Source organism: Zootoca vivipara, chromosome 3, assembly GCF_963506605.1.
Source record: "Zootoca vivipara chromosome 3, rZooViv1.1, whole genome shotgun sequence".
NCBI classification, from domain to species: domain Eukaryota; kingdom Metazoa; phylum Chordata; class Lepidosauria; order Squamata; family Lacertidae; genus Zootoca; species Zootoca vivipara.
In genome coordinates this window covers 2,940,800-2,968,162 of record NC_083278.1, presented here as the reverse complement: position 1 = coordinate 2,968,162, position 27,363 = coordinate 2,940,800, and the positions used below count along the sequence as shown (strand labels likewise).

The 27,363-nt window shown below is 44.3% G+C and overlaps 1 protein-coding gene across 1 annotated transcript in view; it reads left to right on the top strand.

The window, feature by feature from the left end:
• Window positions 1–27,363, top strand: part of PELI1 (pellino E3 ubiquitin protein ligase 1) — a 54,048-nt gene that overhangs the window by 12,793 nt on the left and 13,892 nt on the right. The window contains exons 2-3 of the mRNA XM_035102541.2: window positions 20,568–20,712; window positions 23,343–23,472. Of these exons, the coding sequence (XP_034958432.2) occupies window positions 20,642–20,712; window positions 23,343–23,472 (201 nt within the window). The 5' untranslated portion in view covers window positions 20,568–20,641. The remainder of the gene's footprint in view (window positions 1–20,567; window positions 20,713–23,342; window positions 23,473–27,363) is intronic.

Here is a 27,363-nt window from a genome sequence, read left to right as displayed (position 1 = left end):
GTGGAATTGAACATTGTGCTATGATGAATGTCCCATCTGTGCAAGCATCTAACTTTGCCAGATGGAATTTCCCCCCTTCTCTTCCCCGTCCCACTGTTCTGGGCAATGTTCTGACCCTCAGCAAAGATCTCAAGCACTTTGGCCCCTGGACAAATATCATCTTGCTTGCTGTTGCATCTGCCATACCTTGGCTGCTCAGAGGCCCACATTCAGCAGCAATTCCACCCGGCCATTATTGAGAGTTCCTTAGCTCAGCGTCACCTCCACAGGCTGAAAGCAATGTTGGCCGCTGGAGTGACTGGTTAAAGGGCTTGTCCACACTTCTTTTTTTTCTTTTTTTTTTATAAAAAAACATTTATTTCATTCTTTAAAAAAGTTACATAAATCATAAGCTGATGAATAATCCAGAAAAATGGGTACATAAACAAACAAATAAGCAAATTATAAACAAATTATGAAAGTATATAAAAGTATAATCAAAAAGAAATTACTTCAAACAACCTATTCTATGTTAAACATATATAAATCATAAATTAACATTCATAATAATAAGGGGGGGGAAAAAGGAGGAAGGGAAAAGAAAGTAAGGGGGTAAAGGGTGGGGAGACAGGGGAGACGGGGGGGAAGGAGAGGGAAGGAGGGGGGAAAAAAAGAAAGGAATAAAGAAAAAGAAAAAGAAAAAAAAACACCAATGCTAAAATCTAAGATACTTCCTGTTATTTTGGATACCGCTTTCCTTTGCATAATTTCTTTAGTCTCGCTTTACCTCAGCTGTTATTTACATATATATGAATATATTTATATATATTTTCCTATTATTTACATATATTTTCAAAATTTCCCTTTTATATCTTTCAATCTAAACAAATCACCAGATCTGCGTTTATTCCTTCTTTCCTAAAAAAACCCTCAACATACTTCCATTCTTTTTTGCAAATTTGTTTGGGAGTGTTTCGGATTGCTGCCGTCATTTTTGAGAGGTTCATAAACTCCACTAACTTCTCCTGCCATTCTAGAATAGTTGGCACCCTCTCCCCTTTCCAATGTTGGGCAATGAGAAGTCTTGCTGCCGCAACTGCGTAGAGGAGGATGTTTTTTCTGTCTTCTGGGATGTTCTCTGGTACCATACTTAATAAAAATAATTCTGGCTTTTTATCGAATGTTATTTTTAGCATCTTTTTTAATTTCTCATATACTAAATTCCAAAATTCCTTAACTTTCTTGCACTGCCACCAACAATGATAATAATTTCCTATTTTTTCTTTACATTTCCAGCATTTATTCGAACTTGTTTTGTAAATCTTGGCTATTTTTTCGGGGGTCAAATGCCATCTGTACATTAGTTTTAGCATATTTTCTTTTATTCTTGCACATGCCGTAAAACTCCATCCCTCTTTCCATAATTTCTCCCATTGGTTACTATATATGGGACTCCCGATATCTTGGGCCCATTTAATCATAGTTGTTTTTACTACCTCATCTTTCATCTCCCATTCCAATAAATAATTATATAATTTTGCCAATGGTTTTTCATTATTTTCTATCAAAATCTCTTGTAATTTAGATTTCCCATCTTTGAACCCAATCTTTCTATGTTTTTGAAATAGACTTTGCATTTGGCAATAGTGCATCCAACTTGTACAGTGTTCCTTCATTTGTTCATATGCTTTTAATTTTAATTGCCCATTCTCTTTTATTAACAGGTCTTGGTATGTTGCCCATTTTCCTTCTTTATTTCTACTAAATAGCGTTGTCATCTCTGGGGGCGAAACCCACCAGGGCGTTTTAGATTCTAATATGCCTCTATTCTCCCTCCATATCTTTAATAGGGACTTTTTGATAATGTGGTCAGTGAACTCTCTATATCCTCCTTCCTTCTCCTCCAGCAAATAAGCATGCCATCCTTGTTTATTTCTGAATCCCTCTAAATTTAATAGCTCTTTATTATCTAATTTCATCCATTCTTTAACCCAGCACATACCGGCAGCAGCGTAATACAACTTTAGGTCTGGCACTCCCCAGCCTCCTCTTTCTTTTATATCAGTCAATAATCTAAATTGTATTCTTGCCTTCCCCCCCCCCATATGAATTTACTCAGATCTTTTTTCCAATTATCAAATATCTCTCTCTTCCCTATGATTGGGGCCATTTGGAACAAAAATATCATCTTCGGTAGCACTGACATTTTAATCGCTGCTATCCTTGCTGTAAATGTTAATTTTAACTTACTCCATCTCTCTAAATCCTGTTTAATTTCTCTCCATTTCTTCCCGTAATTGTTCTCAAATAGGTTCATATTATTGGCTGTTATTTCTATACCTAAGTATTTTACTTCTTTCACAATTTCCCATCCTGTTTTCTTTCCTAATTCTTCCTCTTCTTTCCTCTTCATATTCTTTGTGATTATTTTCGTTTTCTTTACATTTATCTTAAAGCCAGATACTTCCCCATATTTTCGAAGGTACTCTTCTAAGTTCTGGATGTTTTCTATGGGATCCTCTAGCATAATAATCATGTCATCGGGAAATGCCATAATTTTATAGCTAATTTTTCCCACTTTCACCCCCTTAATTCCTTCCTCTTCTTTAATTCCTTTTATCAGATATTCGATCGATAGTATGAATAAAAGAGGTGAAAGTGGGCATCCTTGTCGCGTGCCCCTGGTTATTTCAATGTCCTCTATTACTTCCCCATTTATTATTAATTTACCTTTTTGTTTGCCATAGAAAGTTCCCTTCGACTCCAATATTTTTTTAAAGCCTTTATCATATATATCCAATTTACATTGTCGAAGGCTTTCTCGGCATCCAGGGAGATGAAGGCTACACTTTGTCCAGGGTTCCAATCTAGATATTCCATCAAATCCAATAATATCCTCACATTATTATTCATTTTTCTTTGGGGCAAAAATCCTTGCTGATTTCTTCCAATTATTCTGTTTAATATATCTTTGAACCTATTTGCCAGGACCCCTGCGAAGATTTTATAATCTGTGTTCAACAATGAAGGCACAGGTCTGCATGGTTTTCTACTTGCCCTGTGCTTTCTAGGCATTGGGTCTGAGCGGTCTTGCCTTTTCCCTGTTGCTTTTCCCCAGGAAACCCATTCTTTAGTGCTGAATCAGAACAAATGGCAATTTGCAGAAAACTTGATTGCAGTTTGTTCCGATTCACTGTTAAACTGTGGGTTTTCCTGGGGGAAAGTGGAAGGGCAAACGGTTGATATCATCACCATCATCATCATCATTATTATTATTTATTAATACCCTGCCCATCTGGCTGGGTTTCCCCAGCCACTCTGGGTGACATAAACATAGTAAAATGGCAAACATTAAATACCTGCTGATACAGGGCTGCCTTCAGATGCCTTCTAAAAGTTGTGTAGTTCTTTATCTCCTCGAAATCAAATGGGAGGGTGTTCCACAGGGAGGGTGCCACTACCAAGAAGGCCCTCCATCTGGTTCTCTGTAACTTCACTTCCTGCAGTGAGGGAACTGCCAGAAGACCCTTGGCAGGAGGACCTTAGTGTCTGGGCTGAGCGATGGGTGTGGAGATGCTCCTTCAGGTATACTGGAGCGAGGCCATTTAGGGCTTTAAAGGTCAGCACCAACAATTTGAATTATGCTCAGAAATATACTGGGAGCCAGTGAAGATCCTTTAGGACCAGTGTTATATGGTCTCGGCGGCTGCTCCCAGTCACTTGTCTAACTGCTGCATTCTGGATTAGTTGTAGCTCCCAAGTCACTTTCAAAGGTAGCCCCACGTAGAGCGCATTGCAGTAGTCTAAGCAGGAGATAACTAGAGCATGCACCACTCTGGTGAGACAGTCCGTGGGCAGGTAGGGTCTCAGCCTGCGTACCAGATGGAGCTGGTAGACAGCTGCCCTGGACACAGAATTGACCTGCGCCTCCATGGACAGCTGTGAGTCCAAAATGATTCCTAGGCTGCACACCTGGTCCTTCAGAGGCACAGTTACCCCACAGTTACTCAACCCTGACCATTGGCTATGTGGCTGGGAATGTGGATTGCAGTCCAAAATTCCTGAAGAGCACCAGGCTGTTTTAGATTTTAGCCTTAATTTTTTTCGTTACATACTAATTGGTAGTATAACATTGCTGCTAAAAGCTTTCGGGACCAAGGACGCTGAAAATGAGTAAGGCCGCACCTGCCCTGCCCTGCCTTGCCTTCTCTGTGGTGAAACATCATTCAGAGCATCTGCTTGTCCTGAGTCATAGCAACATGACAAAATGAAATGGCTAGTTTTGCTTATTTCAATGTTTTATTGGAGACTATTGAAACCTTCAAAAGTCAATGACTATCCCTGCCACAACTTTGGAGGACAGTTTTTGTTCCAAGCATGAGTATATTTTATGTGTGTTTCTTTGCCCATTAAACGTCTGAGGGCTTTTTTCAGATCCTGGAGGAGTACATCTGTAAACATAGAAAAAATATAATGTTGTTGGTTACAACTGAAACCTGTGTATTTGGTTATTTGCCTCCTGGCAGCACAATGAGTCAGTTCAATTGTAAACATGCAACATGCTTACTCTCCTGAGCTATGGTTTGGAGAATCAGGAACATGCTGTGATTCTTATGTTTCGTCCTCTTTTTGCACCTTGAGGTATAACTAACTACTTCTGTTTGTTTGCTTTTTATTACATTTTAGGACAAAATTTCCCCTTCAAGGTGGTGGTTAAGATGTCCAAAAAATACAACTAAACCATGGTCTGGGAGATCTGAAATGAGTTGTACTTTTGTAGCTACCTCACACCCCTGCTCTCATTGTGCACTTGGCTTAATAGAACACTTCCTGGTTTGTCCAGCCACAGTTCAGTGACTTCCAAACTGGCTTCTTGAGTGCTGTCCCTCAACTGCGACTGCATGTCAATTATTTTTCTTTAGGTTTTTGTTTTATCTGCATAGTGATTGGGAGACATTGGCTATGCTCCTGCCTCTTCCAACAGTCAGCAAAGAAATCACTTGAAAACACGTTGACTGATGGATGTGGTAGGACTAAGCTTGTTGCAGGTTGAGGTGGTAAAATGGGTTTGTGTCGCTTCAGAATGCAGATGGAAGATTAGTCTTTTAATGTTACCATGCATTCAAATGGAAAGTGAAAAAAACTGGGAACCATAGAAGATGACTCATCCTCCCAGCTGAGGGAAGTGGTGTGACTACCGTAAGCTGGGTGTGCATGTCAAGGAACCACCCTGAGATCTTTTGGTGAAGGGTGGTATAGAAATTTAATAAATAAAATAAAATTTCCTTGCACATAAGAAATATAGCAGGGCAGGAGAAGAGCAGGCTCACCTCTTAACATGCCCGTTTTCTGCTTGCATGCTTTTTTATGGTATTCAAAATTGGGAGGCCCCATCTGTGGTGGTACAGTCTATTCTGCCACATCATTCTCATCTCATTCTGTGTAGATAAAGTCAGTCTTATGTCATCTCAGGACTGCCTTGTAATATTCTAATTACCAGTAATCTACTTCCAAAATCCGAAACTGTAAGGATTTTCATGGCTTTCATGGAAGTGTGAACTCTGACAGAAAGCTGGATGTGGTTTTAGAGAATAAATTGTTTTGTAAGTACTGTATTTTGTCTTTTATTTTAAGCAAGATTTCCAGTAAAATGGTTCTGAGTATTTCAGCCCTTGGTATCTAAAATGTATGGCATTCTATGATGACTCTTCTCCCTGAAATGTGTGTTTAACAAATCTTGGCATTCATTCGAGACAGTAGTGCTAACATGGAACACATATTGGAATAAGTTTCTGTGCCCATTTCAGAACACTGTGTGTACTGTACTTTGTTTATCTTTCAGTATAATTTCAATAAAAGTTAGAAAAGGGGTTTGTATTAATAAAAGCTAATATATTTATTTTTCAAAATCTGGGCTTGAGATGTAGAGAGCATTTGGGCAAACAGGCTGCATATCCCAGCCTAATTCAATGAAATCTGCTGTGTATTGGTTCTTGGCTGCTGGTTCTTTGGCTACTAGAACCTGGAAATCCTTAACTGCACAATGTGGTTTGCAATTAGGTGTATTGGACCTATGCTTTTATTTTCATTTTATGGTGGAGTTTATGTTGTTAGTTCCCCCTAAATAGTTTTCCTCATCAAAACGGAAGGTTTAAAAAACATTTTTAAAGGAGTCTTCTTGCTTGCCCTCCCTCCCTCTCTTTGATAAAAAGGAGTGATTGGTGGCATGAGGGCTTGGGGGGGGATGGAGGGGAGAAGATTTAGCTGTCTGCCTTATGCTGAAATGGGAGGTTGGGTACTATGTGAGAATGATGGGAAGTGTGTTTTTTGGTAAGCAGCGCAAGCAAATGCATGTCTAGAAGTAAGCTTAGTTGAACTCAGTGGGACTTACACATGCGGAGATTCCACTTAGACCTTTGAATGTGGCAGGAGATGCAACTTGAACGACTCTTAAATTAGCTGAAACTTTATTACATTATATGGAAATTTATATAATTTTTGATGAAACCTACTACTACCTTTCATTTTAAGGGCCTCCACCGCTGCGGGGAGCCTCAAGGCCCTTGGCTGCTGTGGGGAAGCGTGGTGCACCTTCTCCTGCCGTGGGGAGGTAAAGCGGGACCTCTGCCGCCCTAGGAAGGCCTGGCAAGACTGTCCACCATTATTGATACACATATTGTGATATTTAGCTGGTGATATACCATGATGTTTGTGTCACTTCAGAATGCAGACTAAAAAAAAAGGTAAAGGACTCCTGACAGTTAAGTCCACTCGCAGGCGACTCTGGAGTTGTGACGTTCATCTCGCTTTACAGGCCGAGGGAGCTGGCGTTTGTCCTCAGACAGTTTTTTCGGGTCATAGACTAGAAATCCATTACTATGGCTGTTGTTAGGCTACCAGTACATGCATTATGAGGCTCCAATACTTTGGCCACCTCATGAGAAGAGAAGACTCCCTGGAAAATACCCTAATGCTGGGAAAGATGGAGGGCACAAGGAGAAGGGGACTACAGAGGACGAGATGGTTGGACAGTGTTCTCAAAGCCACGAACATGAGTCTGACCAAACTGTGGGAGGCAGTGCAAGACACCAGTGCCTGGCGTGCTCTGGTCCATGGGGTTTCAAAGAGTCGGAAACGACTAAACAACAAACCTGCATGCAGCAAACTCTCTATTTTGTAACTGTAATGAGGCATGGAAGTCATATCTTGCTCTCAATTTCTCCTCTCTTCCAGTAGGCCTAATAGTCTTCAGTTATACAGAGGTTCAAATACCTTAAGCCATGGGTAGGCCCAGGGGCCGGATCTGGCCCAATAGCCTTCTAAAACCAGCCCACAGACGGTCCGGGAATCAGCGTGTTCTTACATGAGTAGAACGTGTCCTTTTATTTAAAATGTATCTCTGGGTTGTTTGTGGGGCATAGGAATTTGTTCATCCCCCCCAAAAAAAATATAGTCTGCCCCCCCCAAGGTCTGAGGGACAGTGGACTGGCCCCCTGCTGAAAAAGTTTGCTGACCTCTGTTAACCTTATGCCTCCAATAAGAAATGCAGGAAAATGTACCTCAAAAATATACACACATTGATTTATTTGATTGATTTATATGATCACATTTGATTGATTGATATACACACATTTTCACCCTGTTCATGCCATTTTAGTCAGTCACTGTCCTAAATAGTGTGGAGAACCTCCATGGAGTAGAGGAGGATCCCTGTGTCGCATGTTAACTCTTGAAGTACAAGAGATCTGTGGAAAGTGAAGTGCCCGGGTGGGGAGCCTGGCTAGTACTTACCTTAGCTCTCCCAGTATAAAATCCTAGAGTTGGAAGAGACCACAAGGGCCATCCAGTCCAAACCCCTGCCAAGCAGGAAACACCATCAAATCATTCCTGAATGATGGCTGTCAAGCTTCTGCTTAAAGACCTCCAAAGAAGGAGACTCCACCACACTCCGTGGCAGCAAATTCCACTGTCGAACAGCTCTTACTGTCAGGATGTTCTTCCTAATGTTTACGTGGAATCTTCTTTCTTGTAGCTTGAATCCATTGCTCCGTGTCCGCTTCTCTGGAGCAGCAAAAAAACAACCTTTCTCCCTCTTCTATATGACATCCTTTTATATATTTGAACATGGCTTTTATATATGAACATCCTTTTATATATTTGAACTCTTGAGAGTCCCATGGACTGCAAGAAGATCAAACCTATCCATTCTTAAGGAAATCAGCCCTGAGTGCTCCCTGGAAGGACAGATCGTGAAGCTGAGGCTCCAATACTTTGGCCACCTCATGAGAAGAGAAGAATCCTTGGGAAAGACCCTGATGTTGGGAAAGATGGAGGGCACTAGGAGAAGGGGACGACAGAGGATGAGATGGCTGGACAGTGTTCTCGAAGCTACGAACATGAGTTTGACCAAACTGCGGGAGGCAGTGCAAGACAGGAGTGCCTGGCGTGCTATGGTCCATGGGGTCACGAAGAGTCTGAAACGACTAAACAACAACAAATCATATCACCCCTTAACCTTCTCTTCTCCAGGCTAAACACACCCAGCTCCCTAAGCAGTTCCTCATAAGGCATCGTTTCCAGGCCTTTGACCATTTTGGTTGCCCTCCTCTGGGTACGTTCCAGCTTGTCAGTATCCTTCTTGAACTGTGGTGCCCAAAACTGGACACAGTATTCCAGGTGAGGTCTGACAAGAGTGGTATACAGTGGTACTATTACTTCCCTTGATCTAGACGCTATACTCCTATTGATGCAGCCCAGAATTGCATTGGCTTTTTTAGCTGCTGCATCACACTGTTGACTCATGTCAAGTTTGTGGTCTATCAAGACTCCTAGATCCTTTTCACATGTACTGCTCTCAAGCCCAGGTATCTCCCATCCTGTATTTGTGCCTTTCATTTTTATTTTTTTTGCCCAAGTGTAGTACTTTACATTTCTCCCTGTTAAAATTCAGGTGTTTTGGTTTGTGAACTTTGCCTTGGAATAAGAACATGTTTCGCTTCCTGTTGAGTGTGTTCCATTTGTAAATTGAGTCCCCCGCTGCTATGGGAAAGCACGCCTTGGTTTAAGAATGCTTTGGTTTAAGAACAGACTTCCAGAACGGATTAAGTTCGTAAACCAAAGTACCACTGTAAATTGAATTATTAGTAATGAAATTAAATTGTTAATTGTTAATTTACATTCATAACCTGGACTACGTGCTTCGTTCAACCCTGATGTTTTAAAATGGTGGTCCTACTGGATCAAATTCCCAGAAGGTGAAATCTTAGAGAGCTAAACTAGCGCCATATCAGGGATTAATAGGAGCTCAAAAGGCAGATGCCTAGTTGCCTATGGCCTCCATTGGAATATAAGAGCTGGGATCAAAGTTGACATTCCATATTAGACAAATAGCACTATATTTCATTGCACAGCGAAGCTTGCTGAACTGGTACCTGAATATGTATTGCAAATCATATAATTTGTTTTCAAGTAATGCTGGTTAGGCTTGTTGAGCAGTGGGTCAGCATTGCAGAGGATGTTAGCAGAGAAGGCAAAATAGCAGCCTGTTTTTGTAGTTAGCTAGGTCATAGATGATAGGTTTGAGGAGGTTTTTAAGCTTCCTTGCTGAGAAGGTGAATGCTTCTCACCATGTAACATAACTTTCTAGCAAATGAAACAGATTTGCACTGAGTGTTTTAGAGGAGAAACAAATAGAAGGGGAAGAAATGGAGGCAGTGAGAGATTTTACTTTCTTGGGCTCCTTGATCACTGCAGATGGTGACAGCAGTCACGAAATTAAAAGACGCCTGCTTCTTGGGAGAAAAGCAATGACAAACCTAGACAGCATCTTAAAAAGCAGAGACATCACCTTGCCGACAAAGGTCCGTATAGTTAAAGCTATGGTTTTCCCAGTAGTGATGTATGGAAGTGAGAGCTGGACCATAAAGAAGGCTGATCGCCGAAGAATTGATGCTTTTGAATTATGGTGCTGGAGGAGACTCTTGAGAGTCCCATGGACTGCTAGAAGATCAAACCTATCCATTCTTAAGGAAATCAGCCCTGAGTGCTCCCTGGAAGGACAGATCGTGAAGCTGAGGCTCCAATCCTTTGGCCACCTCATGAGAAGAGAAGAATCCTTGGAAAAGACCCTGATGTTGGGAAAGATTGAGGGCACTAGGAGAAGGGGACGACAGAGGACAAGATGGTTGGACAGTGTTCTCGAAGCTACGAACATGAGTTTGACCAAACTACGGGAGGCAGTGGAAGACAGGAGTGCCTGGCGTGCTATGGTCCATGGGGTCACGAAGAGTCGGACACGACTAAACGACTAAACAACAACAACAAACAAAGAAAGAAGATAGCCAGTGCATGAAAGCTCCTCTTGTCAGACTACTGGATAGTTTGGCATTCTGAATGGATATATAAATTTCCACCTCTCGTTACAAAAAAATGCTTGAGGAATACAGTGGTACCTTGGTTCTCAAACTTAATCCGTTCCGGAAGTCCGTTTCAAAACCAAGGTGTTCCAAAACCAAGGTGCGCTTTTCCATAGAAAGTAATGCAAAATGGATAAATTCATTTGAGACTTTTAAAAACAACCCTTAAAACAGTAATTTAACATGAAATTTACTATCTAACAAAAGCATTGATCCATAAAATGAAAGCAATAAACTGTGATGTGGCCAGTATCAAAAACTGGCAGTGATCTACCCATTGTTATTGGAGGGATGGGGAGCGCATGCGGGATGTGTGTGTGTGTGTGTGTGTGTGTGTGTGTGTGTGTGTGGAGGTGGCTAACTGGACATGGGAGGGGAGAGTTTAAAGGGGGGAGGAAAGGGAAGCAACGGTTCTCCCCCCCCCAAGCAGCTCCCCCCCCCAAGCCATCCCTTCTGGTTCCCCACCCACCCAGCACCCTTCTTCACCTTCTTCAGGGCTGGCATGAACAGCCTCTGCAACTTGGGTGCATTCTCCTCGGTCAAAAACTCGCACTGCAGCAGTGGCGTCTGCATGCTGCCCGCGCCCTCCCACCCTGTGAGGGGAAGTGGCGGCAGTCACTTAGACCGAGCCACTCGCTATTGATCTGGGACCTGGAGCGGCAGCCGTGGGTGACACCCGGAACTGGAGGAGGGCAGAGGCAGCAGGAGCTGGCGGGGGTGGTTGCTGCTATAGTGGCAGTGGTGGAGGCACACAGCGCCGGGGGGGGAGACCGTGACATCCCTTGCCTGCATGCTTGCTGCCCAGCCCGGCCTCTCACTCACCGCCGGGGCTGGCCTGGGACACGGCACCGCCAGGCACCCTTCCCCTTGCCCTGACAGAACGCTGCAAGTGGGGCAGAGGGTGACCGGAAGGGCGACGAGGGGAAGCTTTGAACTCTCGGCTGGCGCAAGCAGGGTGTGGGGGGGGGGGCTGTTCTTCCCTTGCCCTGACGATTACAACCGCTGGCAAGTGGCACTAAAAACAGAAGTGTAGCACTCAAATAGGAGCATGTTCAGCTTCCAAAAAAAAAGTTTGCAAACCGGAACACTTACTTCCGAGTTTGTGGCGTTTGGGTTCCAAAGCCATTCAAGAACCAAGGTACCACTGTAGAAAAGCTTTGGAAGAGAGTTAAAATAGTATTGGTTTGTTTTGAAGGATTTGTATATTCAAATGGATTTCATTTTTCTTTTGGAAGGCTGTCTTTCAGTTAACAATTCCAGGGTAAGGACATCACATATTAAAGCCTTGCCAATCCAGCTTGTTTCTCCCTCTGCAGCACTATGAGGGCAGACTGCGATGGCGGTTTCACTTAGCAGTATATTTCTGGTGCAGCTTCCACTGCTTCTGAGTCCCTCTGCCTCCAGTGCTGGCTGCACCTTGTTTTTCCCTCCGCGCACTGGGGCCTGGGAGCAGAGGGACTCAGGAGGCGGTGGTTTCGCCAGCAGTATACCACTGATTTGAAGCAGTTATCACAGTCTGCCCCTAATACTGGTCCTGGGTGATATATGGATGTATCGCCCAGGCCTACTCACTGCTGAGGAAGACCAAACCAGCAGCTACCACACTTATTAGCCTATTGGAATATTGCAGTACAAAAACATACCTACTAGATGTGCTCTTGCAGCTCCTCACTGTTTTACAAGGCAGCCATTGGTGCTGTTTATTTATTTGGCAAGCCTCAGTCATGTGTGGTGGTCTTTGGCAATTTTCTGGTGCCAGAACCAAGATTGTCCCTTTGAAAAACCTCACTGATTTAGCCTGACAGAGAACTAAATTGCTTTTGAAAGTGAGTTTCACAAGACTATCACAGAAAACACACACATTGCATAATATGCCATTCACTACATGACGTTAACGTCTGCAGTAGGATAGTGCCATATGAAACCTTCCTCTATGGCTGTTGGGCTCCCAGCACCCATCAGCCCCTGCCAGCATGGTCAATCACAGGGGATGATGGAAGCTGTAGTCCAGGCATGTCCAAAGTCCATTTGGGGGGCCTAATCTGGCCCGTTGGTCGGTTTAATATCCGGCCCCTGTGGCAGTTTATTTCCTGGGGTAAAATCCTTTAAAAAAGCTCAAAAACGTTGGGGTAAAATCATAAAAAGGCTTTGGTTGGCCATTACAGCCCTTCACTTCATCAAATCCAGCCCTCTTTGAAAAATGTTTGGACACCACTGTTGTAGTCCAGAGGGCTGCAAGCTACACATCCCTGGTTGGGGCAGTGTATTCAGTATGCACAAGTATATTAAACTTGGAAGTACAATATGGAATAGTGAGTGGCTGCAAAAACATTTTATATACTAGTGAGCCAGAACCCAGAAACGAGCCAAATGCCCAAATTTTGTCACATCAAATTGCTGTTTATAACAAACTTTATAAATCATGCAAATTTGCTTTGTAATCAGACAAATTTTATTTCTCAGGCACAGGTGGTAGTCTGCATCAGCAGAATCATAAACTTCATTTTGGCGGCTGATTGCTATCTTACTTGCAAGATGGCGCAATATTAGAATCATGGAACAGACCACGAGGGCCATCCAGTCCAACCCCCTGCCAAGCAGGAAACGCCATCAAAGCATTCCTGACATATGGCCATCAAGCCTCTGCTTAAAGACCTCCAAAGAAGGAGACTCCACCACTCTCCGTGGCAGCAAATTCCACTGTCGAACAGCTCTTACTGTCAGGAAGTTCTTCCTAATGTTTAGGTGGAATCTTCTTTCTTGTAGTTTGAATCCATTGCTCCGTGTCCACTTCTCTGGAGCAGCAGAAAACAACCTTTCTCCCTCCTTAGAGCAAATAGAGAAATTGGACTTTATGGATTAGCAGCAAGGATATATGAAGACTAATAAAATATATTTTAGGCTTACCTAAAACCTGTTGTCCTCAACTTTTAAGACTTAATTCTGCAAGCTGCCCCCTCCCCCCCAAAACAAGTCTCATATGGAGACAGTCACACCCGGACACCCAAGTCTAGCATTCAGGATATAATGAATGTGGTATTTCCAATAGAACGAGAAACTTACTACAGTCAATGTCCATTTCTTTTGGGGTTCTGTTCCTGACCCCTGCACGCATCAGTGGAGCCCCACCCAGTTAGGGCTCCTTTTTTAGTGATTCTTTTGGGTGACTTGGGTTCAGCGCTGCATGCATGCAGAATTGTATGTCATTCAGAGGCACGTTAATTGGTCACTGCCTGTAGTCTTTTGGAATGTATTTGATTCGGAATTTCAAGCAAAAATAACTGATGTGGGTTTTGGACTAATTTTACTTACAGGAACAGCTTTTAAAGTTTACCCTGCTCCAAGCATGTCTAGTGGATTGATGCAAGACCATTCAAGGTGGTGTCAGATTTGGCTGCATTTCTTTGTTCTATCAAACACATGAAAATTAAATGCTGATAAGATGGAACAAGCCAAGAACGATGTGGTGAAGTCCTATGGAGAGCAGGGTTGCATGCTTATTTAAAGTTGTGGGTAACTTTCCTTTTGTGAATATGAGTCATTGTTGTAAAGTTGGTGAAGTTGGTGGAAATGGCATCTCGCTCTCGCTGAGGTTCCCCAGCCGGGTCCCACCGTGCCGTGCCTCACACGGCCGCCGCCGCTGTCCTTCCCCACCCACCTGCTTGACGCGCCTGCGCAGCAGGAGCTAAAAGGCCGTTGGCGGCGGTTGGGTTACCTCAGCAGTCAGTGGGTCGTTTGGTCGGGCAGGAGCTGGGAGGGAGCGACGCTGCTTCCTCCCCGGGCTTGCTGGTGGGGCCGCCGGCGCTGTGGCGCTCTCTGTTGTTGCCAGCAGCCGCGTTCCTGGGCACCTGCCCTCGCCCTCCCTCCATTGGATGATTGCCCCGCAGTCGCCAGGTGCGCCGCTGACGCGCTCCTTGGGAGCTCGGCTGCTTCCGCCCTGGGCTTCCTGGCGTGGCCGCCGGCGCTGCGGCGCTCTCTGATGTTGCCAGCGGCCGCGCTCCATCGTATGTTTGTCCCGCGGCCACTTAGCGCTCGCTGGCACCCACGCTGGCACCCACGGAAGAGGAGGCCCCAAGCCTGACGCCCCGGCGGCGGGAGAAGGGAGAGCGGCCTGCAATCTGCCTCTGCCGCCTTAGCGCTCACTCCGGGCCGCCTCTGTCGGCGGAGAAGGCCACTCGCCGCCCCCAGGACAGCTTCCTCCCCTCCCCTCCCATGCCTTGCCCCCCCCCCGGCTAGCGCCCGTTTACTGAACGGGCTGAATGACCACTAGTCCTATATAATAATGTGCAAGTGCCTCTGCGTCCAGTCCCTGTGTCTGCGCTACTGCGCATGTGCCCCACGGACACAGGGATTTGATGCAGAGACTGGACGCATGCACACACACACGCTCTGCCAACCGCCGCTCCTGGCCAGACAAGCGCCTCACTGCGCGAGGAGGAGGCTGCTTCCTCTCCCTCCCCCCCACGCTCCCCCCGCGACTAGCAGCAAGCAGGTGTCACACACACACGTGCGTGCGCTCTCCCCCCCCACCCCTCTGCCTACCGTTTCCCTCGCGGTCCTCAGAAGAATCGTGGCCTTCTCCCGGGCGACCACTGCCCAGCTGGTCTCAGCGGAGCACCCCGATGAAGCGGCGGCCCACGGGAGGGGCCAATTAGCCCCCCCCCCATGCGTCGCCGCCGCCGAAACAGGTCGAATGTTCTAGCGCCCGTTTATTTAACGGGCTGAATGACACTAGTAAGAACATAAAAGCATAAGGAGAGTCAGCTTGATCAGGTCAATGGCCCATCTAATTCAGTATCTTGTTCTCATATTGGCCACCCAGATGCCCATGGGAAAACCTGCATAGCACTTGCAACTGGTTTCCAGCAACTGGTATTCAGAAACATTACCTTTAGGGATGGCACCCTAAAGTCAAGTGTTTCTCTCTAAAAGTGGGTGGCCACAGCTGCCATCTCTTGCAGGTGTGTGCCCGATTGCTGGAAGTCGTGTTGTAGTTCTGTTTCAAAACTGCCTGTGCTAGAGGCGCTTCTAACTGCTGCTGTTCTAATACCTCCTGCATGAGAAAGTCACCGATGATGTGGGAGGTGAAGACAGCTAGTTGGTCTAGTAAATGCTATTTAAAAAACCCAACAAAAAACCCATAGTGTACCATATATTGGTACAGTTATGTAACACAGGCTGACAAGGAAATAGAACAGGCTCTCTCTGTCTCTGGCTCCCTCCCTCTAAACCTGACAAGCTGTTGGGAATTCAGTATGTCTTTTCGGGGTGGAGAAGAGTGTATTCCACACCCTCCCTCCACTTCCTTTTCTTCCTTTTGGAGTTTCTAGATTCATTTTGGGAAAGTAAGCAAGATGCTAGCTCTGACTCCAGCCAATAGGATTGGGCTTCTGCCAAGTGCTTTTGCGTAACTTGGGCCCAGCCTTCCTTACTCCAGTGACCAACGTAAAAGAACAGTTAGAGAGAGGCGCACTCTAGCTTGGGAGTCAGCCGTCTGACCCATACCTATAGATTGTGTGGAATTCACACTTCTCTTCCTTTTTCCTCTTTAATTTGAAGAGGTTGGCTTTCTCTCTCTTGTTTCTGCTGGTATATTGTGAATGTCTCTCTGTGTGGAGGAGGTTAGGCAAAGAACAGCGAGGCATGCTGGTAAGTGTTTCAGTCCAAGTGTCTTTCTTGTAATATCTTGTTTCTGTCTCCAGAAGATTTTTTTTGAATGTGCAAAGAATAGCTTAAACATATATTGTAAGATTAGCTAAAAGGTGATCTGACAACAGATACCTGTTTAATGTGTGCATCTCTCTCTCTCTCTCTCTCTCTCCCCCTCTCCCCTCCTCTGTCTTTACCAGAACAAAATGTTTTGTATGTGGTAGGCTACAAAATCCTGGCATGTTCTGAAAGTAAATCCCATCAAAATCAATAAAATTGGGCCATGGATTCTAAGTGGATTTAGGTTTCGTGATTTCTATCTCATTTCTCATGTATGAGTGAGATTTCTAGCAGGGGAAAGCAATTTCCTAATGAAATGATTGCAAACTGTAAGCTTCTTAGTATTCAGTAGCTTTGGGGGGAAAGCATGTTTTAAAAATTGATTACTTAGAAAAGGGTGCTCTTAATATGTTTGTAAGAGAATCTGTTGTTATTGGTGAATTGGGAAGCTCTTTGTCTAGGCTGGTTATTTCAAAGGGATTTAAAAATGAATAAACATTGATCACAGGGAAACAAGCAAAATTCAGATACTACACCAGGTTCTTTTCTCTCTTTTTGAAGTTTACATTCCAGATAAAGCCTTGTACTCAGCATTTGAAGCACCCACCTTTTTATCACAGAATGAATGTCTGTCTAAATAGAATCGTAGAATTGTAGAATTGGAAGGGACCACAAACGTCATCTAGTCCAACCCCATGCAAGGCAAGGCAGGAATCTTTTACCCAACATGGGGCTCAAAACCACAAACTTGAGATTAAGAGTCTCATATTCTATCCCAGCTTCTGGTAACTTCCATTTCTTGACAGAATTGTAGTTACAGGTAGGTAGATCTGACGTCGAAACAACGAAAAAAATTCCTTCCAGCAGCACCTTAGAGACCAACTAAGTTTGTCATTGGTATGAGCTTTCGTGTGCATTAGGGTGGGTCATTAAAAAAAATTGCGTAGTCAATGAAGCAGAAGTAGACGTTTTTCTGGAACTCTCTAGCTTTCTCCATAATCCAGTGCATGATTGTGATAATGGACGCGTTTTTAAAAAGTGTTTATTATCACACTGAAACAGAGGAAAGCGGCTGCCTTCATGCCCTGATGGCAGGCTGGCCTCCAAGGAGCCAGGGTGTTTCGAAATCAGGTTTTCCAACTGCAAAATTCCCTGTGAGACGCCCCCCCCCCCAAGTCAAATGAACACAACACATGTTTTGCTTCCTGGTTACGCTCTGTGTCAGCGGTGGTTTTTCCCTAGGAACCAGTAGTTCTTATCTACAATACTGTAACTAACAGGACAATCCAACGACTTTGCAATGGTGTAAATCTTAATGACACAATGGTGAAAGGTCCATTGGATCATCCCATCCTGCTGCCTGATGAAAATTGTGTGGTCAAAATTGGTACCTCTCAAGCACTGGGCTTCGCCAGTTTTCACCAAGTTTACCTGTTGAGCTCAACTTGGCTGGTTGCTTAAGATGCTTCGTTTTATACTGCAGTCAATAGCGCTTGTAGTACAGACTTTTAGTACTGACTACTGTTAGCTCAAAGTGCAAGTAGATAAATAGGTACCGCTACAGCGGGAAGGTAAACGGCGTTTCCATGCACAGCTCTGGTTCGCCAGAAGCGGCATTGTCATGCTGGCCACATGACCTGGAAGCTGTATGCTGGCTCCCTCGGTCAATAACACGAGATGAGCGCCGCAACCCCAGAGTTGGTCACAACTGGACCTAATGGTCAGGGGTCCCTTTACCTTTACCTTTCCTGTTAGCTCACAGAGGAAGGAGAACATCTCCTGATGCCATGTGGTAACTATTTTTGTTTGTTTGTTTGGTTGGTTGGTTGGTTGGTTGGTTGTCGTTTCAGGGCCTTTAAAAAGAAGGAATAGAAAACAGGATAACTACCTTCCTCCTGATTGAAAACTTCCCTGTGCTGTACCAAACACAGACTCTGACTTGTGCTTGTCCTAGCCAGCAATGAATCTCCAATTCACTATCCTTAAGTGTCCTCTTGCTCTATCTGCATCCCTGGTTTTGCTAAATTCTTACACTGAGATTCACTGTTAGTTCTCTCTATTTAGGAAAATCCCACAAGACAGGCCCAATCCTCATTGCCTGCAAGGTCTTCTCTTCTCAAACCTTTCTCTCAATTTATAGCAGCTGGAGCACAATCTGCAAGGGTTGTGCTCAAAAGTAAAAGCAGGGCCCAATTGCCTGTGGAAACAGATACAGTACTTTGCATCCATTGTACTGTAATATCTTAGCATGGGTGACAAAGCATTACCTGCCTGAAGCAGATGCGGCCCTAGCCCTAAGAAAGGTGTGTTAATATAGTTTGGGCAGTTTAAGTATGTAAACTGAGCACATTCAGCCTTTGTGTAATTTGTGTACATACTGTCCCTGACATTGCCTGTCATTTAAGTGCTTTTTAACAGATACACCTGATGTGTCTCATTCTCCCCCACCCCAGTTGATCCACCTGCACTTCCTTCCCACCCAACTGCAAATTTGTGCCCAACTGCACCCCCACCCCACTAGGTAGGAACTAGGTAGGTAGAAGTGCCACAGAGGCACACTCTCAGTTAAAGGTATATGGTAATAGCACATTGCTGACTTTAAAATAGCCACCTTGTGCAAAAAAGATACATGTAATTCTGTGACATTGTGCGTGGGAAGCTGAGAACATCACAGATAATACGTAGGATGGTGTTGTGATTTCCTCAGAGTAGGATCATCTGTTGCTTTTGCATAACAGCAAAATGTTCCCGGGTTAATATACTTGATATAGGTTTTGTGTTTGGCCTCAACCTCTAAAGCAGGGGTAGGTAATAGGACCTGGTCAACCCTCCACAGGCCACTTTGACAGGAGAGTGGGACTTCCCACCTGTCAGTCATGGGGCATCTTTTAATGTCGGGAGATTCAAGTTGCAAACTGTGTCTGCAAAGGAAGAATCCGTAGCACTCGCTCACGTGTGTGCCCCATTCTTCCTTTCCTCCTTCGCAACCCCAGCTTGAATGGCAAAAGACAATTCAATGTCAAACCAGGATGGACAAGTTAAGATAGGATTCCATCTTGCTTCTGGGCCCCTTTATGTCACTTAGGTGGGATTAAGCAGATCAAGAAGGCCACTGTGATAAAGTAACCACTTGGATCAGTTAGCATGGATGTTGCAGATTTCTCTCAGGTCCATGAATTTCCCAAAACAGGTTGAAGAGATTTAGCAGGAACAATTCTTAATGTAATGAACTGGCTATGGCAGCCCTTATAGGTTTTGGGGAGAGGGCTGTTCCCCAGCAAGAGGAGCACCTGTTTCCATTGCAGTGCGAAACCTCAGTCCCAGCGCACTGCTTGTTGCTTCAGGAGCTGGGCCAAGTGGTGTAGGCTCACAATTGTAATGAAGAACAAACACACTTGCAAAGTAGCTGCCAAGTCTTACAGGCTGTCCTGTCTTGTTGCTATGCTAGGGCTTTGCATTCTTTTCTTGCCCCCTCATATGTGTGTGCTCAGAGTCTGCCAGATTCTGAATTAAGCAGCAGAATTGTACTGAATTATCAACTTCTAAAAAACAACAGCATGGAAACTCAGTGTTGTCCATTAGGAATTAGGAATTCCTTTAAATAGATATGTGATTGAATTTCCCCTTGGCATATTGTTGTTGGCTGACAAAAGTGGGCCATGGGAGACTTTTTAGGTTCTAAAGATTTCAAATTAGTATGCTTCCAAAGGGAAGAGAGGGTGAATTTGTGCTACTGGTGTCAAAATGATACTTTCACTTCCACCTACTGCTGCTATCTTTTTAAACCTTGCCTACACTGGGTGAACTGAGGATGTTTCAACCTGAGCTGTACAAGATGAATGTAACTTTAAAGCTATGCCATACAAAGGTCTCTGAGGTGAGAGCATGCAGGATGTTTCTAAACAAAAGGAGTGTGTGTGTGTGTGTGTGTGTGTGTGTGTGAGAGAGAGAGAGAGAGAGAGAGAGAGAGAGAGAGAGAGAGAGAGAGAGAGGAGAGGAAGTTTAAAAGAGAAGGACTTTCCAGGGCAGTATTATGTGAACCAGATAATCAGAGAAGTAGAAATGCTTGGTGCAACTTTTTGAAAGTTAAAACTTTCAAGAAATGGAATTAATAGTGTCCAGTGTTGTGTAGTTCCATAAGCCAACCTCTCTTATCAAAGTGAAACCCTTGCATGTTGCATGCTTAGTTCTTATGCAGTCAAATAGAATTATGTGAGTGAAGCATAGCTGCCAAGTTTCCCTTTTCTCGCGAGGAAGCCTATTCAGCATAAGGGAATTTCCCTTTAAAAAAGGGAGAACTTGGCAGCTATGGAGCTTTTTTAAGGAGGCAAAGCACCAGTAAACAAGACAACCAATTCACTACACAATACCCTAGGCTCTGTGGTTTAACCCACAGCGCCACCCGCATCCCTAATTTATCCTAAGCCACTCCAATTTATGTCTTAACTTCTCCACCCTCCCCAGGAAATAATGAAAAAAGTTTGCCAAGGTTCTTGATCAGAGAAGTGGACTTTGAGATAAAGGAACTAACTAGGCTCATGTTTTCGCCTGATCAAGAAAACCATCCGTCAAAAGCACCAGTGAAATATGGTGAACTGATTGTGTTGGGGTAAGTATTTCTTATTAAAATGAGAACCAGTGGAAATGCATTTATCTCTGTGAAGAAAAGCAGTTTTACTTGTCACTATATGCAATGCAATTTGGACCTGTGAAGATTATTTCCACTGTCATTTTCTTCTTGCACCCTGACTTCAAGCTAAAGCCATCATACTAATGTTGGATGGCATTGTTAGTTAGAATATGCCCTCATGCTCTTACTGTTGTTCATGACTTTGGACATGATCCAACCACCACTAAACCTTTCCAAGCTCCATCTGTTCCAGCAGGAGAAATTTAACATGTATGTAAACTTCTCACTGAAATCAATAAGGCTTAATGTTGGCTGTATTGTGTCATTTAAAGGTAAAGGTAACGGGACCCCTGACCATTAGGTCCAGTCGTGACCGACTCTGGGGTTGCAGGCCTCATCTCGCGTTACTGGCCGAGCGAGCCGGCGTACAGCTTCCAGGTCATGTGGCCAGCATGAGAAAGCCGCTTCTGGCGAACCAGAGCAGCACACAGAAACGCCGTTTACCTTCCCGCTGTAGCGATACCTGTTTATCTACTTGCACTTTGACGTGCTTTCGAACTGCTAGGTTGGCAGGAGCTGGGACCAAGCAACGGAAGCTCACCCCGTAGCGGGGATTTGAACCGCCGACCTTCTGATCAGCAAGCCCTAGGCTCAGTGGTTTAACCCACAGCGACACCTGCATCCCAATGACCCGCATTGTGTCATTTATTTTGAAGGTGTTTGGTTTATGGTACATTAGGCTGGGACCGAGGTGGCGCTGTGGGTTAAACCACAAAGTCTAGGGCTTGCTGATCAGAAGGTCGGCAGTTCGAATCCCTGCAACGGGGTGAGCTCCCGTTGCTCGGTTCCAGCTCCTGCCCACCTAGCAGTTCGAAAGTACGTCAAAGTGCAAGTAGATAAATAGGGACCGCTCCGGCGGGAAAGTAAACCGCGTTTCCGTGCGCTGCTCTGATTCGCCAGAAGCAGCTTTGTCATGCTGGCCACATGACCCGGAAGCTGCCTGCGGACAAACGCCGGCTCCCTCGGCCTATAGAGCGAGATGAGCACCGCAACCCCAGAGTCGGACACGACTGGACCTGATGGTCAGGGGCCCCTTTACCCTTTACCTTACATTAGGCTATAAGTAACAGACTTGTCAGCAAGAGAGAGCATAGGCACTCAGCCTACCATTCAGTGCATTTCACATAAATTTTACATTTCTGCAATGATTTTTAGAAGGACCTCAGTGGATGTGTAGTACTATATCATCTCCCAATCAGTCTTCATGGGTGTTTTATATGTATATATTTAAATCATTTCCACCCCTATCATTCAAATGCACAAGTATTCTAAGAAAAAAATTAACAATTTAAAAATCAGTTACAAAATAATTAAAACACTAAAGCAGCAGTAGGTAAATAGCACTAAACAGCCAAATATCAGTAATACAGCAGCAGTAAAAGTTATTCCAAATATCCAAAGACTTTTATTTTGGGTTGAGCATAAGACTCTTAAGCTCATGGTTGTGGGTTCGAGCCCCATGTTGGGCAAAGGATTCCTGCATTGCAGGGGGTTGGACTAGATGACCTCGTGGTTCCTTCCAACTCTACAATTCTATGATTTTAAGAAGCCAGGATATCTCCACCTGCTCTGCATCCACTGCCCATTCATTTGGCAAACAATCAGTTGCAAACCAAATGCCTTCTTAAAAATGAAGATTTTTACTAGCTTTCAGAATGCCATTAAAGAGACGATAAGGTGTTCCTTTCTTGGGAGGGAATTTCAGTCATGGGGGGGGGAGCCCCTCTTTTTTGTCGAAACCAGGTATACTGCAAGGGATTCTGGGTCACACAGAAGGGCCTTTGGTGGTGATCATGTTTGATAGGAGAGAAGGCAGTCCTTCAGATATCCCAGTCTTTAAAATCTTTAATGGTTTAAGACTGGGATATCTGAAGGACTGCCTTCTCTCCTTTCTAACGTGATCACCATCAAAGGGAACCGGCACTTTGAATTGTTCCTGGAAACGAATTGGAAGCTACTGCAGCTGTTTAGGTTTGAAAAGCACATGCCATGTGCCATGGCATTCTTGGACTCTTCAAAGGCAGCTCCATGTATACAACATTACAGAAATCCAGATGTAATGGAGCTAGGGCCATGGCTAGCTCTGCATCTCCAAGAATGTGCACAGTTGGTGCCCAAGTCTCAGCTGGGCAAAGGCACTTCTGGTCTTGGCAGACACCTGGGCAACCACGGTCAAGGCCACATACAGAAAAATCGCCATACTACACACCTGCATTTTCAAGGAGAGTATAGCCCCATCCAGGTTAAACCCCAATTACTGAGTCAGTTCTACTGACTGTGACCACCATGTCAGGATTAAGCTTCTGTTGTTGTTGTTGTTTGTTTGTTTGTTTGCACACATCAATTCCTTTCAGCCATAAAGGCATAGATCACCACCACACTCAGTGTATCTACTTGAGTGATGCACAACTTTTTTTAAAAAAACAACACTACACTTTCTTTTTAAGATCTTTAATTCCACAGGTTTATGGTAATATGTCCAGATTAATTCAGAGGCAACCCATCCGCAAATACCCTCTGTAATGTCTTCATTCACCCTTTTCCCGCAGGTACAATGGCTCTCTGCCAAATGGAGATCGAGGAAGAAGAAAAAGCAGGTTTGCTTTATTTAAAAGAGCCAAAGCAAATGGGGTGAAACCTAGCACTGTGCACATTGCCTGTACGCCTCAGGCAGCAAAGGTAAGCTTGACTAATGAGCTATCGTCACCAAAGGCCAGCCTTTGTTTTGTTACATGGCATCGGCACTTGCAGCAAATTCTGATAATTAAGTTCACTGAAGTAATCCAATGCAAAGCCAGTTCTTTTGAAAAAGCTAATCTTGCTCATGGAAATGAAGACATTTTCAATGATATTATTTACACTTGCATCTTGCCCTTCTCCACTGAAGTCATGGAAGTGTACATGTATGCAACCACCCTGCCAAAGTAGGTTGGGCTGAGAACAGGAGTGTCCTCAGATCCACCCTAGTGAGCTTCAGTGGTAGAGCATCTGCTTTGCATGTAGAGGTCCCTGGTTCAATGCTTAGCATCTCCAGGCAGTGCTGGGAAAACGCTCCTGTCTGAAACTCCTGGAGAGATTTGAATCTGAAGCTGACCAAAATCCAAAGCTTTAACCACTGCAACCCACTGGCTCTTGAAAACGTTCACTCCTAAGAGTAAACATTTTCTCAAGCAGCACTGCTCAGTATTTCCCACATTCACGTAACATTTGTGGTGGGTACTGTATGGGAAATGCAACAAGGCATCTCATATTTTGAAGGGGTTCTGTTAGTGTTGGAGGGTCAGAGCTCATTTAAACTAGTGCTGAGGTTTGTTGTTGTTTAGTCGTTTAGTCGTGTCCGACTCTTCGTGACCCCATGGACCAGAGCACGCCAGACACTCCTGTCTTGCACTGCCTCCCGCAGTTTGGTCAAACTCATGTTCGTAGCTTCGAGAACACTGTCCAGCCATCTCGTCCTCTGTCGTCCCCTTCTCCTAGTGCCCTCAATCTTTCCCAACATCAGGGTCTTTTCCAAGGATTCTTCTCTTCTCATGAGGTGGCCAAAGTATTGGAGCCTCAGCTTCACGATCTGTCCTTCCAGGGAGCACTCAGGGCTGATTTCCTTAAGAATGGATAGGTTTGATCTTCTAGCAGTCCATGGGACTCTCAAGAGTCTCCTCCAGCACCATAATTCAAAAGCATCAATTCTTTGGCGATCAGCCTTCTTTATGGTCCAGCTCTCACTTCCATACATCACCACTGGGAAAACCATAGCTTTAACTATACGGACCTTTGTAGGCAAGGTGATGTCTCTGCTTTTTAAGATGCTGTTAGGATAAGGCAATATTAGCAGGTAGTTTCTTTCCTTGGTCAATCTGTGGCCTTTGGCACTTGAGATGTGTGTTTTTCAGGACCCACCCTGTTTCTGTGACTGTAGTTTATTTTAACCGTTTTTAATTTCTGAATTTTGAATTGTTGTAACCAATCCTGGAACTCTTCCCCTCGCTCTTCTGGGCCACTTGTAGTTCCCCTTCCCTGGCTGCTCATGCTTTCCTAGGCCCTCCTATCTGGGCAGCCCCCACCCACCCCCACCCCGTTTGTCTGTGGTGCTAAAGCAGCTCAGCCAACCACCACAAAATAAATGTTGTAATAGATATGACTTTTTATAATCAGCCAGTGGAAAATATGATTTATTTATTTATTGAGTGAAAGATGAACTGCAAAGAGTCAGTCCTTGAAGGAGGAAGGGTATTTCATGCTCCCTAGTTTGAAGCTCTCACAGTGGTCTGTGTCTGATCAGTTATAGACAACCAGGCGGCATCTTGCAAAACAAGTTACCATCATATTTACCAATTCCAGGCTGTCAATAGCACGCTTAATGTGCTTTGCTAATTTATTCCAACCTGCACTGAATAAATTTCTATTTCCTTTTGTTTTCTAGCGTCTCCCATTTTGTCCAACTGACTTCCTAATCACCACAGGGTATTTAAGTAAAAAGGCCTGTTTGATAAAACTCCACTTTTCTTCCCCATGTCCCCAGTGGTAATAGCTGGAAGGATGGGGGAGGAAGCTCTGTCAGCCATCACCATTAGTGTCTCATCCTTTGTGACACTTAATCATCCTTAGGATCTTAATCACTCAGGGTGTCTAGGCCAGCATATGGCTAACAGTAGGCATGACTAATATGCTCATTCCATAGCAACATGTGATCTGTTGTGAAGCACTAAGTGGGACCAGTTGGGTCTGTTTTGTTGTATAGATCAGCCATGCAGTTAAAAAAAGGGGGGTTTGTAATTCATAGTTGTGAAGTGACACACCTGCACCTAATTAGCATCTCTTGAGTTCAGGCTTTCAGTGAACGCAACAGGAGGCTGCTAATGCTGGCTTCTAAATGTATGCTTTATAGCTGGTACAAATTTATGCTTTATAGCTGGTATGTGCTGGTAGCGATGGAAGTCTCTCCATAGCATCTCCAGAAAGAGCTGGAACTTCTAGCAAAGGCAATATGTGTAGAGCACTCTTATGAATCTGTTTTCTCTGTTCTTCATGTTCCAAAGCTGTGCTAGAGGCAGTGGGCGGGTTTTGTGCAGGGAGTATTTCATTCCATAGTTGCTCAAAATGGACTTACCTTGTAGCACTTCATCAGCACTCATTAAAACAGGGAATGAAGAACCTGCCACTCTTTTTTGGGGTGGAGGGGCTAGGTTACAACTCCCAGCATCCCTATTGACCATGCTGCCTGTGACTGCTGGAAGGGGGGCTCCAACAACATCAGGGGGTAGCAGGTTATGAAACTATCAAGAACAAGGCCTTCAGGATGGTTAGATTTCACGAATTTAGATACTCTCCTTCTTCTTCTATCATTCGTAACCAAGTGAGATTGTCTTCCATGAACACGGTCTTAATAGCGAGTCTGTAAGTGACTGTAGAGGCCAATTCTGGATCCACACATCCTTCCACAGTGGGGAGATAGGTTTCCGTGCAGGAGTTGATCACGGTGAGGGTTTGCCAAGTGTGCCTTCCTCTCTTTCATCCTGAGTTTGAGCGTCTTCAAAGTCCATGACACCTTTGGTAAAGGCTGTTCTCCAATTGGAGGACTTGCAGGCCAGTGTTTCCCAGTTGTCTGTGTTTATACTACATTTTTTTAGATTTATCTTGAGAGAGTCTTTAACAAACTTCTTTTGTTGACCACCAGCATTACCCTTTCCATTTTTTAAGTTTGGAATTGAGTAGTTGCTTTGGAAGAAAATAATCAGGCATCCGAGCAACATGACCAGTCCAATGAATGAAGTTGATGTTGCTTCTTTCAGTACACTGGCATTAGTCTGCCTTTCTTCCCAAGTAATGTGTAAAATTTGAAGATTTCGGCAGGTATCCCATCAGGTCCGCTGACTTTGTTGTTTCTCATTTGCTTAATAGCTGTACAAAACTCCCAGATTTCAAGATACTGTAAGCTCATCTCGGTTTGTGTTGTTGTTGTTGTTTTTGCAGAATTTGTGAGAGGACCTCAGCAGCTACGGGGGAGTTGCGGTTAAGGAGATGCTGGTAATGTTCTTTCTAGAGCAGTGCAATAGCTTCTTTATCCTTTGGAAGTGTGATGCCATCTGTTGAGTGTAGAGGGCATATGCCATGATTTGTCGCCCATAGATGGTCTTTGTGGCTTTAAAGAAACTCCGTGCATCATGAGTGTCAGCTAAGTGCTGGATCTCTTGAACTTTTTTTTATCCACTAGGCGTTTTTTACTTCTCTGGTTCTTCTTTGTGCCACTAAGAAAAAAACCTTTGCCAGATCTGAAAGGCCTTCCTTTTCTTGTGAATAATGCGTTGAATCTCATGGTCATTCTCATCAAACCAGTCCTGGTGTTTCTTGGTTTGGTATCCAATGGTTTGTTCACAGGCTGCAGTAATGGATGTTTTTTGCTTGGTCCATTGTTCTTCAATGTTATCAGGGTCCTTAAGAGTCATTTGGTAGCAGTCCCGCTTAATGGGATCTTGAAGGGCTTGAGTGTTCCTTTTGCGCCTTGGTTTCCTTCCTTGAAGCCTGCATTGAGGTATAATATGTGATGTTGAGTACGTCTGAACTCTCATCTCT